This window comes from Calliphora vicina, chromosome 4 (assembly GCF_958450345.1).
Source record: "Calliphora vicina chromosome 4, idCalVici1.1, whole genome shotgun sequence".
Lineage (NCBI taxonomy): Eukaryota > Metazoa > Arthropoda > Insecta > Diptera > Calliphoridae > Calliphora > Calliphora vicina.
The window spans coordinates 113,879,059-113,892,009 of record NC_088783.1 but is presented as its reverse complement, the minus strand read 5'-3'; the positions used below and the strand labels follow the sequence as shown (position 1 = coordinate 113,892,009).

Sequence of the window (12,951 nt, the reverse complement as noted above, 5' to 3'; positions counted from 1 at the left end):
TTAATTTTACTACTTTTTTAAAAAAAGTACTTTTCTACTACTATTTTTAAAATCTCCAAAATTTAGCAAAAAATTCGTTTATTTGAACTAAACATTGCAAGATTTAAACATTTTACTACATTTTAGGAAAATACTTTTCTACTACTATTTTAAAATTGCATTAAATTTGATGAAAAGTTGTGAAAATAACTTCATTTGGTTAAGATTTTCTATTTTTTGATAAAATTTTTAATTTTGCTACTTTTTTAAAAAGTAGTATTTCTACTACTATTTTTAAAAACTCCAAAATTTATCCGAAAATCGTTTATTTGTACTATAAATTGCAAAATTTTAAAATTTTACTATATTTTAGGAAAATACTTTTCTACTACTATTTTAAAATTGCATTAAATTTGATGAAAAAATGTGGAAATAGCTTCATTTGGTTAAGATTTTCTATTTTTTGATAAAATTTTTAATTTTGCTACTTTTTTAAAAAAGTACTTTTCTACTACTATTTTTAAAAACTCAAAAATTTTGCTAAAAATCTTTTATTTGTACTAGAAATTGCAAAATTTTAAAATTTTACTACATTTTTAAAAAAGTAGTATTTCTACTACTATTTTTAAAAACTCCAAAATTTAGCCAAAAATCGTTTATTTGTATTAGAAATTGACAAATTTCAAAATTTTACTACATTTTAGGAAAGTACTTTTCTACTACTATTTTAAAATTGCATTAAATTTGATGAAAAGCTGTGGAAATAACTTCATTAGGTTAAGATTTTCTATTTTTTGATAAAATTTTTAATTTTACTACTTTTTTAAAAAAGTAGTATTTCTACTACTATTTTTAAAAACTCCAAAATTTAACCAAAAATCGTTTATTTGTACTAGAAATTGCAAAATTTTAAAATTTTACTATATTTTAGGAAAATACTTTTCTACTACTATTTTTAAATTGCTTTAATTTTGATGAAAAGTTGTGAAAATAACTTCATTTTGTTAAGATTTACCATTTTTCGTTAAAAATTTTTAAATTTGCTACTTATTTAAAAATGTACTTTTCTACTACTATTTTTAAAAACTCCAAAATTTAAACAAAAATCATTTATTTGAACTAAACATTGCGAGATTTTAACATTTTACTACATTTTAGGAAAGTACTTTTCTACTACTATTTTTAAATTGCATTAAATTTGATGAAAAATTGCCGAAATAACTTAATTTTGTTAAGATTTTCCATTTTTCGTTAAAAATTTATAATTTTGCTACTATTTTAAAAAAGTACTTTTCTACTACTATTTTTAAAAACTCCAAAATTTAGCCAAAAATCGTTTATTTGAACTAAATATTGCAAGATTTTAAAATTTTACAACTTTTTAGGAAAGTACTTTTCTACTACTATTTGAAAATTGCATTAAATTTGATGAAAAGTTGTGGAAATAACTTCATTTGGTTAAGATTTTCCATTTTTTTGATAAAATTTTTAATTTTACTACTTTTTTAAAAAAGTAGTATTTCTACTACTATTTTTAAAAACTCCAAAATTTAGCCGAAAATTGTTTATTTTAACTAAATATTGCTAGATTTTAAAATTTTACTACTTTTTAGGAAAATACTTTTCTACTACTATTTTAAAATTGCATTAAATTTGATGAAAAGTTGAGCAAATAACTTCATTTGGTTAAGACTTTCCATTTTTTGGTAAAATTTTTAATTTTACTACTTTTTTAAAAAAGTAGTATTTCTACTACTATTTTTTAAAACTCCAAAATTTAGCCAAAAATCGTTTATTTGTACTAGAAATTGACAAATTTTAAAATTTTACTACATTTTAGGAAAATCTTTTCTACTACTATTTTAAAATTGCTTTAAATTTGATGAAAAGTTGTGGAAACAACTTCATTTGGTTAAGATTTTCCATTTTTTGATAAAATTTTTAATTTTACTACTTTTTAAAAAAAGTACTTTTCTACTACTATTTTTAAAATCTCTAAAATTTAGCCAAAAATCGTTTATTTGAACTAAAAATTGTAGGATTTTAAAATTTGTCTACTTTATATAAAATCACTATTCTACTACTATTTTAAAATTTCACTAAATTTCGAAAAAAAAGAAAAACAAAGGATATACTTGCATTACTAGTTTTGAATTATATATATTTTTTTAGTTGAAATTTTATGAGCTTTGTTTTAGCTCAAATAAATATATTTACTTTAGAAAATATGATATTATGCTACCTCGTTGCAAGAAAAATGATGTGCTCATATATAACTAACATTTTTTTGTAGTATAAACTTGGTTTTTTTTTATAATTGTGTTAATAATTTTTGATAATTAACAGTTGTTATTTATTATTAAACAAAAAAGTAGCATAATGTTTATGATTTTTTTTTTTTGTTAAAATATTGTATTATAAGTAATTTTTATAAAAAAAAGAAGTAAATTAAACTCATGTATTTAAATGGTTGTTTTTCTTAGATGTTATAATTGATAAAGAAAATAAAAAGAAGTTTTTTGGATTTAATAATAAAATAAATTTTAGTAGAAATTAAATAAAATTGAAAGAACATTAATATCAAAATTGTTTTAAGTCTAAGTTAAGTTAAATTTGTTCTATATACATAATTATATATATAGGAAATTGGTAAACAAAAATTCAGTTTTGCTCAAATCTTTTTGTAATTTAGTTTCCATTTTCTATAAGCAAGTAATTTTCAATATTTAGTACTCATAATCGCAATAAATAATACAAATTTTAAGTAGTTTTCAACAAAAAAACAAAACAAATATTATATAAAATTTAATATACATACATATTTATGGTTGTTGCTTAGCTTATTTATTAGTAATTAAGTGTATTTACAAAAAATTAAAAAAAAAAAAAATTAACAACAAACAGAAATCGATAAAAATTTAGTAAAAAAAACGAACATATTTTTTAAGCATTATTTAGTTGTTATTTATTAAACAAAAATATTATAAATTTAAACATTTTAATCATAAAACAATTAAACTATAATAACAAATCCAAACATTTTCATAAATAATCTTCCATGTCTTAAGAAAAAAAATCAACAAATCATCATAAGTTCCTAAAGTAGTCAAAATTTATACAAAAATATTTAAGTTTCATAAATTTAGTTGTAGTTTATACTACTTTTTTGAAAAAAAAAATAATTTTTTCCTTAAATTTATTCATTTTGATTTCTTATTTTAAAGGTAAACAGAAAAAAAACCAAATTTTAACTTTTGAAAATAGTAGTATTTTTACTACTATTTTTTTTTTTTTTAATTTTCCCAAATTTCATAAAAATATCCTTTAAATTAATTTTTTATGAAAAAAAAAGTTAAATTTTCTTTGATTTTTTTAAATAAAATTTAATACTATTTTTAGTACTTTTTCAGAAAAGTAAATTTTTTTCTTTAAATTTAATAGATTTTCGTTTCTTATAATAAAAGTTAATTAAAAATGTAAATTTTACTACTTTTTGAAAATAGTAGTATTTCTACTACTTTTTCAAAATTTTTTCAAAAATGTGTAAAATTATTCAAGACCTCCACAAATGCATTTTTATGCAAAAAAAAATAAATTTTTTATTACTATTTTTACTACTTTTTTTAAAAATTAAATATTTAAATATTTAAAAATAATAATATTTTTAATCAAAAATATAAATTTTACATCTTTTTAAAAATAGTAGTATTTCTACTACTTTTTTAAAAAATTAAAATTTTTCAAAAATTTTTTTTAATTATTCATAATAAATAAAATGTAGTACTTTTTTTACTACTTTTTTCAAAAAAGTAAATTTTTTCCCTTAAATTTAATAGATTTTCGTTTCTATAATAAAAGTTAATCAAAAATGTAATTTTTACTACTTTTTAAAAATAGTAGTATTTTTACTACTTTTTTAAAAAATTAAAATTTTTAAAAAAAATTCTTCAAGAACTCACTAAATATGCATATTTGGACAAAATTAAAATTTTCCTTGATTTTTTTAAATAAAATGTAGTACTAAGGTAGTAATTTTTCAAAAAAGTAAATTTTTTCCCTTAAATTTAATAGATTTTCGTTTCTTATAATAAAAGTTAATCAAAAATAAAAATTTTATTACTTTTTGAAAATAGTAGTTTTTTTAAAATTTGTAAAAATTTTTTTTGAAAAAAGTAGTATTTTTTACTACCTTTTTTAAAAATGTAGTAAATTTAAACATTTTGTTAAAATTCAATTAAAATTGTGTCCAATTTAATTTTTTTTATAAAAAAAACTAAAATTTTCTTTATTTATCGTAATAAATTTAGTACCATTTTTAACTACTTTTTTTAGAAAACTAAAATTTTCCCTTAAATTTATTAGATTTTCAATTCTAATTAATAGAAAACATAAATTTTACAACTTTTTGAAAAAAGGTAGTTTTTTTCCACCTTTTTTAAAAATGAAGTAAACTTAAAAATTTTGTTTAAATTCAATTAAAAATGTGTCCAATTTAATTTTTTTTATAAAAAAAACTAAAATTTTCATTATTAATTGTAATATTTAGTACTATTTTTTACTACTTTTTTTAGAAAACAAAAATTTTCCCTTAAATTTCTTAAATTTTCAATGCTTATTATTCTAGTTAATAGAAAACATAAATTTTACAACTTTTTGAAAAAAGTAGTATTTTTTACTACCTTTTTTAAAAATGTAGTAAATTTAAAAATTTTGTTAAAATTCAATTAAAAATGTGTCCAATTTAATTTTTTTATGAAAAAAAATAAAATTTTCTTTATTTATTGTAATAAATTTAGTACTATTTTTTACTACTTTTTTTAGAATACAAAAATTTTCCCTTAAATTTATTAGATTTTCAATGCTTATTATTCTAGTTAATAGAAAATATAAATTTTACTACTTTTTGAAAAAAGTAGTATTTTTACTACCTTTTTTAAAAATGTAGTAAATTTAAAAATTTTGTTAAAATTCAATTAAAAATGTGTCCAATTTATTTTTTTTTATAAAAAAATTTAAATTTTCTTTCTTTATTAAAATAAATTTAGTACTATTTTTTACTACTTTTTTTAGAAAACAAAAATTTTCCCATAAATTTATTAGATTTTCAATGCTTATTATTCTAGTTAATAGAAAACATAAATTTTACTACTTTTTGAAAAAAGTAGTATTTTTACTACCTTTTTTAAAAATGTAGTAAATTTAAAAATTTTGTTAAAATTCAATTAAAAACGTGTTTAATTTAATTTTTTTTAAAAAAAAAACTAACATTTTTTTTATTTATTAAAATAAATAAAGTACTATTTTTTACTACTTTTTTTATTTAAGAACTCAGAAATGTAGTACTTTTTTCAAAAAGTACTACCTTACTACCTACCTTAAATTTAATAGACTTTCATTTATTATAATAAATGTTAAGCAAAAATATAATATTTACAGCTTTTTAAAAATAGTAGTATTTCTACTACTTTTTTTAAAATTTTTTTTTTTTCAAAAATTTGTTTAAATTAATCGAGAACTCACTTAATATGAAAATTTGTATTAAAAAATTTAAATTTTCTTTGATTTTTTTTTTTTCATAAATGTAGTTTTTTTACTACTATTTTTGAATAAAGTATTTTTTTCTCAAATTTATTAAATCTTTATACTTTATGAAACTATTTAATAAAAAATATAAATTTTACTAACTTTTCAAAATAGTAGTATTTCTACTACTTTTTTAAAATTGTAATTTTTTTTCCAAATTTTGGAAAAATTATTAAAAATTTAAAGTAATTATTACTTTTTTTTCATATCTGGCAAAATTAGTAATTTTACTACTTTTTTTAAAATTGTGCCAAATTTTAACTTTTTGAAGAGTAGTATTTTTTAGTACTTTTTTTTAGTTTTATTTGTTGCAGAATTTATTAAAGTTTTTTTTTTCTAATTTCTTATTGTTAAAATAAGTTTTAATTTATTAAGAATTTTATACAAAATTTTAGTAAACTATTGTAAATTTGTTTCTTCTTTTAAACATACTTAAAATTAGTTTAAATTTTAGTATAAAAAACAAAACAAAATTAAATAATTTAGTCACTTAAGTTAAATCAAAATTGTAGTGATATTTATGTCTTCATATATAAAACATATTTAATGATTTTTGTTAAAGTTTAGTAAACGTTTTTTATAAAATAATCAGATTTAATAACTTATTAATCATCTTACAAAATCCATAAAATTTATATAATTTTTTTTAAAGAAATTGATAACAATGTATGCAAATCTTATTTCTAATATTTTTAGTTTAAATCAATTTTAGCAGTGTTGGAAATTTGTTAATATGGGCATTAGACAATGTTAAAAGACAATGAAAAATATAATTTTTTTTAAATCAATTAAATGATTTCGATGAAAAAAAGAATATAATTATGGTGTCTATGATTTTTTGTAAAAAATTTAGTACTATTTTTTACTACTTTTTTGAAAAAAGTTAATATTAATATTTCTCTATAATTTATTAATATTTAATTGCTGATTTAAAAATGAATTAAAAATATAAATTTTACTACTTTTTTAAAAAAGTAGTATTTTTAATACCTTTTTTAAAAAGTTAAAATTTTTCTAAAATTATTCCAGAAACTTATTCAAAATGCTTTTTTATGAAAAAAACTAAAATTAAATTTAGGTTTTTAACAAAAATTTAGTACTATTTTCTACTACTTTTTCCAAAAAACAAAATATTATCCTATAATTCATTAGATTTTTATTTTTAATGCTACTAGTTAATAAAAAATTAAATTTTACTACTTTTTTAAAAAAGTAGTATTTACTACTTTTTTTAAAAAAGGTAGTATATTGAAAATTGTAACAAAACTCAATTAAACACGCTTTGAATTTGATTTTTTATTAAAGAAATCTTAAATTTTCAATAAAATTTAGTACTATTTTCTACTACTATTTTGAAAACAGTTAAATTTTTACAACTTTTTTGGTAAAAGTATTGAATTTTCATTTCTCTTGTTAAAAGTTAGCAAAAAATTATTCATTTTGCAACTTTTTAAAAAAGTAGTATTTCTACTACTTTTTTTAAAAAAGTTAAAATTTTTAAAAATTTTCATAAAATTATTAAAAGAAAGTAATCTAATATACATTTTGATAAAAAAAATTAAAATTTTGCTAGATTTTTTAAATAAAATGTTAACTATTTTCTACTACTATTTTGAAAACAGTTCAATTTTCACAATTTTTTTGGAAAAAATATTTAACTTTCATTTCTATTGTTAAAAATTAGCAAAAAACATAAATTTTACTACTTTTTAAAAAAGTAGTATTTCTACTACTTTTTTTAAAAACTTTATATTTTTAAATTTTTTGTAAGAAGTATTGAATTTCCATTTCTCTTGTTAAAAATTAGCAAAAAACATAAATTTTACTACTTTTTAAAAAAGTAGTATTTCTACTACTTTTTTTTAAAAAGTTAAAATTTTGAAAAATTTTCATAAAATTATTAAAATAAAGTAATCTAATATACATTTTGATGAAAGAAATAAAAATTTTCCTAGATTTTTTAAATAAAATGTTAACTAATTTCTACTACTATTTTGAAAACAGTTAAATTTTCACTGCTTTTTTGAAAGAAGTATTGAATTTCCATTTCTCTTTTTAAAAATTAGCAAAAAATATAAATTTTACTACTTTTTAAAAAAGTAGTATTTCTACTACCTTTTTTAAAAAGTTAAAATTTTTAAAAATTTTCATAAAATTATTAAAATAAAGTAATATAATATACATTTTGATGAAAAAAAATTAAATTTTCCTAGATTTTTTAAATAAAAAGTCAAGTATTTTCTACTACTATTTTGAAAACAGTTAAATTTTTACAACTTTTTTGTAAGAAGTATTGATTTTCCATTTCTCTTGTTAAAAATTAGCAAAAAAGATAAATTTTACTACTTTTTAAAAAAGTAGTATTTCTACTACTTTTTTAAAAATTAAAAAGTTTCCAAAAATTCTTGAAAAATGTTGTGCAATTTCAATTTCATAAATGTTCCTTGAAAAAAATATAATTTTTACAACTTTTTATTTGTAAAAAGAAAAATTAATTTTCGTTATATTTAAAAAGATTTTCTTTACTTTCACTTTCTCATTAAAACTCTTTTGAATTCGTTATTAAAATTTGTTTTTTATTTAAATGACTTTTGTTAAAACTAAATTATATAAATTCACTTAGTCTCTATTATTTCAACTAAATATTTTGTATACTGAACACTTTCTTTAAACTTGTCTACGATCACAATTGCCAGCACTCCACTGGCACTCAGTATCCAGCATTGAGCGATTTTTCACACCAAACACAAACCTTCTCTTGTTGTCATAGAACGAAGTGGCACACATTATATATTGATTTTGAAAGAAAACTAAATGATCATCATCCACTACCTTCACCGACCACAAATGATAATCCTGCTGCCAAATAAACTCAGGAATTCCTGATAAATTGCCACCAATCTTTTGATCATAAACTGGCCATCTTGCATAGAAATTCTTGAAATGTTTATTATACAAAGCTATACTTAAAGAAGCGGGTATATTAACCAAATCTCTGGTCTCATTTCCACCCACTAATTCTTCCTCATCATCTGAGTATGATGTCATATTGAAGTCCTCAAAAATGGGCTTAATTTTACCCTTGCCATCATTGTAGCGCTTCATGAAATGCCAGGTGAAACCAAAACGTATCTCATGATTGGTCACAAATTCGTCACTACTCGTTTGATACAGCATTTCCTGATGTTTACGATTCATCAAACAGAATTCCTGATGGCCAAACAAATGATGCAATGAATTGGGCAGACTTTTCACGGCCCGATCGAATAGCAGATGGGTCCTGCTATTCAAACTGTTATACAGATAGTAACTTTTTATTTTATATAAACCATTGGCCACCATCAGCAAATAATCATGATCCGGATATTCGTTCATGTTGTGCAGCCAAAATAAACTCAGTTGTGAGCGCACCATGGCCACAAATGTTGAGGGATCACATTTATTGTAGATCTGCCACAGTTGCAGGAACAAAATATTGGCGGGCACGGTTTCGTACAGCTTTTGCACCACCCGATTGTAATAGGCTTGAATCATGGGATGATTTTGACTGTCCATTTCTTCAAACAAATATTTGTACAGATTAAAGTAGGCACACGAATCATTGGCAGCGGCAGGAGTTAAATTGAATTTTAAGAGATTTTGTAGACCAGTTGATGGTGTTGTGGTTTCGGCGCGCACATGTTCCTTGAGGCCAAGTTGTGCTAGACACAATAGCAACAGCCAAAGTTTTGATGTCATCTTGGCAAATGTTTATTTACAACTACTGAGAGTATTCTTTGATTCGAAGACTCGTCAATGAATGATGGGCAGTGGAGGGCAAAAAAATAGCACAAGTAAAAAAGGAAAATGAAAATTTTTTTTAAATTTTCAATGCTTATTACTTTAGTTAACAGAAAACATCGATTTTACTACTTTTTGAAAAAAGTAGTATTTTTACTACCTTTTTTCAAAATGTAGTAAATTTAAAAATTTTGTTAAAATTCAATTAAAAATGTGCTCAATTTAATTTTTTTTATAAAAAAACTAAAATTTTCTTTATTTATTGTAATAAATTTAGTACTATTTTTTACTACTTTTTTAGAAAACCAAAATTTTCTCTCAAATTTATTAGATTTTCAATGCTTATTATTCTAATTAATGACAAAAATAAATTTTACTCCATTTTGAAAAAGGTAGTATTTTTACTACCTTTTTTAAAAAAGTAGTAAATTTAAAAATTTTTTTAAAATTCAATTAAAAATGTGTCCCATTTAATTTTTTTTATAAAAAAACTTAAATTTTCTTTATTTATTAAAATAAATTTAGTACTATTTTTTACTACTTTTTTTAGAAAACAAAAATTTTCCCTTAAATTTATTAGATTTTCAATGCTTATTATTCTAGTTAATAGAAAACATAAGTTTTACTACTTTTTTAAAAAAAGTAGTATTTTTACTACCTTTTTTAAAAATGTAGTAAATTTAAAAATTATTACAAAATTCAATTAAAAATGTGTCCAATTAAATTTTTTTTATAAAAAAACTAAAATTTTCTTTATTTATTAAAATAAATTTAGTACTATTTTTCACTACTTTTTTTAGAAAACAAAAATTTTCCCTTAAATTTCTTAAATTTTCAATGCTTATTATTCTAGTTAATAGAAAACATAAATTTTATTACATTTTGAAAAAAGTAGTATTTTTACTACCTTTTTTAAAAATGTAGTAAATTTAAAAATTATTACAAAATTCAATTAAAAATGTGTCCAATTTCATTTTTTTTATAAAAAAACTAAAATTTTCTTTATTTATTTTAATAAATTTACTACTATTTTTTACTACTTTTTTTAGAAAACAAAAATTTTCCCTTAAAATTATTAAATTTTCAATGCTTATTATTCTAGTTAACAGAAAATATAAATTTTACAACTTTTTGAAAAAAGTAGTATTTTTACTACCTTTTTTAAAAATGTAGTAAATTTAAAATTTTTTACAAAATTCAATTTAAAACGTGTCCAATTTAATTTTTTTATAAAAAAAAACTAAAATTTTCTTCATTTTATTCAAGAAATTTAGTACTATTTTTACTACTTTTTTTAGAAAACCAAATTTTTTTTGTTAAATTTATTAGATTTTCAATGCTTATTATTCTAGTTAATAGAAAACATAAATTTTACTCCATTTTGAAAAAAGTAGTATTTTTACTACTTTTAAAAAATTTTTTTTTTTTTACTTTTTTCCCAAAATTTTAAATCTTGTAGTCTTTTTTTCATCCCTTCTATATTTTGTAACTTATCTGTCAGGGTTGCAAGGTCAAAGTAATAATTATGAAACATTTTTAGCAAAATATTATTATCGTAGTATAATTTGTTGTTGTCTTTTTTTTTCTAAATTGATATGAGTTTCTTATACGAGTGTTTATGTTGTTCTTTTTTTTAATTTTTTGTCTTTTAATATTTTGAACACAAAACGACTTATATGAAAGCAAGACTTCAAAACAAACCAGATAATAATCAAACATAAACAAAATGCTAGAAAAACTAATGGATTAGAAACGAATCACCAATAGCCGTACTTGTGATAAGAACTTAAGGCTTTTATTGTTGTGTTACATTTATAGAGACTTATTTGTAGTTTCGTTGTGCTGATTGTAGGGTATTTAGGCAATATATTTGTTTGGTGTTGTCATAGACTTTTTGTTTCATTATTTTACTATGTCTATGATGACATCTGTCTCTCATCTTGGCTGTGCTCTGGCTGTCTAGCTTATCACAAAATTTGTCTCGTTGTAATGATACGACCAACGGGCCAACAACAGCAATCTGATGTCGTTATCTTTAAACTATGATGTCATTTGTTGTATGCAGATTATTGTTTTTTTTTTCATTACAATCATAAAATTTATTTGCATATATACACTAGAATAACAAAATGTTTCGTCAATTGCATTAAATGCAATTTACCTTTTTATGATTTCATTTTTGTCCGCAATGATAATGATAAATGATGACAAATTACACAATTTCCAGAAGGGAATTTTGGAAAGAAAAGGTAGTAAAAAGTTCTTTCTTAAAATAGTACTAAAATATTATTAAAAAGTACTTTTTTGCACCAAAATTAGCTTAATTACTTTTTTTCACGAAGTTTTTAAATAATTTTAGCATTATTAAAAAAAAGTAGTAAAAATACTACTTTTTTCAAAAAGTAGTAAAAATACTTAAACAAAAATTAAATAAATTAAATAATTTTAGCATTATTAAAAAAAAGTAAAAAATACTACTTTTTTCAAAAAGTAGTAAAAATACTACTTTTTTTAAAAAGTAGTAAAATTTATGTTTTCTATTAACTAGCGTTATTAGAATTAAAAATTTTATAATTTTAATGAAAAAAATTTTTTTTTTAAAAAATTAAAAAAATAGTACTAAATTTTTTAAACAAAAATCTTAGAAAATTTATGTTTTTTTTATAAACAAAAACTAAATAAGTTATTTTTTTATATTTTAACAAAACTTTAGAAAATACTACCTTTTTAAAAAAAGTACTAAAAATACTACTTTTTCTAAAAAGTATTAAAATTTATTTTTTACTAAACCGTAGCATAAGAAATGAAAATTTAATAAATTGGAGGGGAAAAATATACTTTTTTCTAAATAGTAGTAAAAAATAGTACTAAATTTTATTCAAACAATAAAGAAATTTGTATTTTTTCAAATTGCACAAACCTTTAATTAAATTTGACAAGAAATTTTAAAAATATTACCTTTTTTAAAAAAAGTACTAAAAATACTACTTTTTTAAAAAATGGTAAAATTTATTTTTTTTGTTAACTTTTACTATAATCTAACAATTTTAACAGAAAAAATTAAATTTTTTTCAAATTAAAAAAAGTAGTAAAAATACTACTTTTTGAAAAAAAACCAAATTTAGCGGCAAAAATTAGCATTTTGCCTAACAGTACTAAATTTTATTAAAAAAATTAGGCAAATTTTATTTTTTTTTGTATAAAAATATCAATTTAAACCTTTTTTAAAAAAGTAGTAAAAAATACTACTTTTTTCAAAAAGTATTAAAATTTATTTTTTACTAACTTTTAACATAAGAAATGAAAATCTAATAAATTTAACTGAAAAAATTTAATTTTTTCCAAATTAAAAAATGTAGTAAAAATACTACTTTTTGAAAAAAAGCTAATTTAGCGGGAAAAATTAGCATTTTGCCAAACACTACTAAATTTTATTAAAAAAATGAGGCAAATTTTATTTTTTTTTTGTATAAAAAAACCAATTTAAACCTTTTTTAAAAAAGTAGTAAAAAATACTACTTTTTTAAAAAAGTATTAAAATTTATTTTTTACTAACTTTAACATAAGAAATTAAAATATAACATTTTTAACAGAAAAAATTAAATTTTT

General features: G+C 19.0%; 2 protein-coding genes across 2 annotated transcripts in view; one reads left to right on the top strand and one right to left on the bottom strand.

The window, feature by feature from the left end:
- PsGEF (Protostome-specific GEF) overlaps nucleotides 1-12,951 on the top strand; it is a 110,349-nt gene that overhangs the window by 76,409 nt on the left and 20,989 nt on the right. The window lies entirely within an intron of this gene.
- On the bottom strand, nucleotides 8,128-9,309 carry LOC135957878 (uncharacterized). Its single transcript, XM_065508705.1, has one exon. It carries the CDS (start codon nucleotides 9,298-9,300, stop codon nucleotides 8,230-8,232), a length of 1,071 nt encoding a protein of 356 aa, XP_065364777.1. The 5' UTR covers nucleotides 9,301-9,309; the 3' UTR covers nucleotides 8,128-8,229.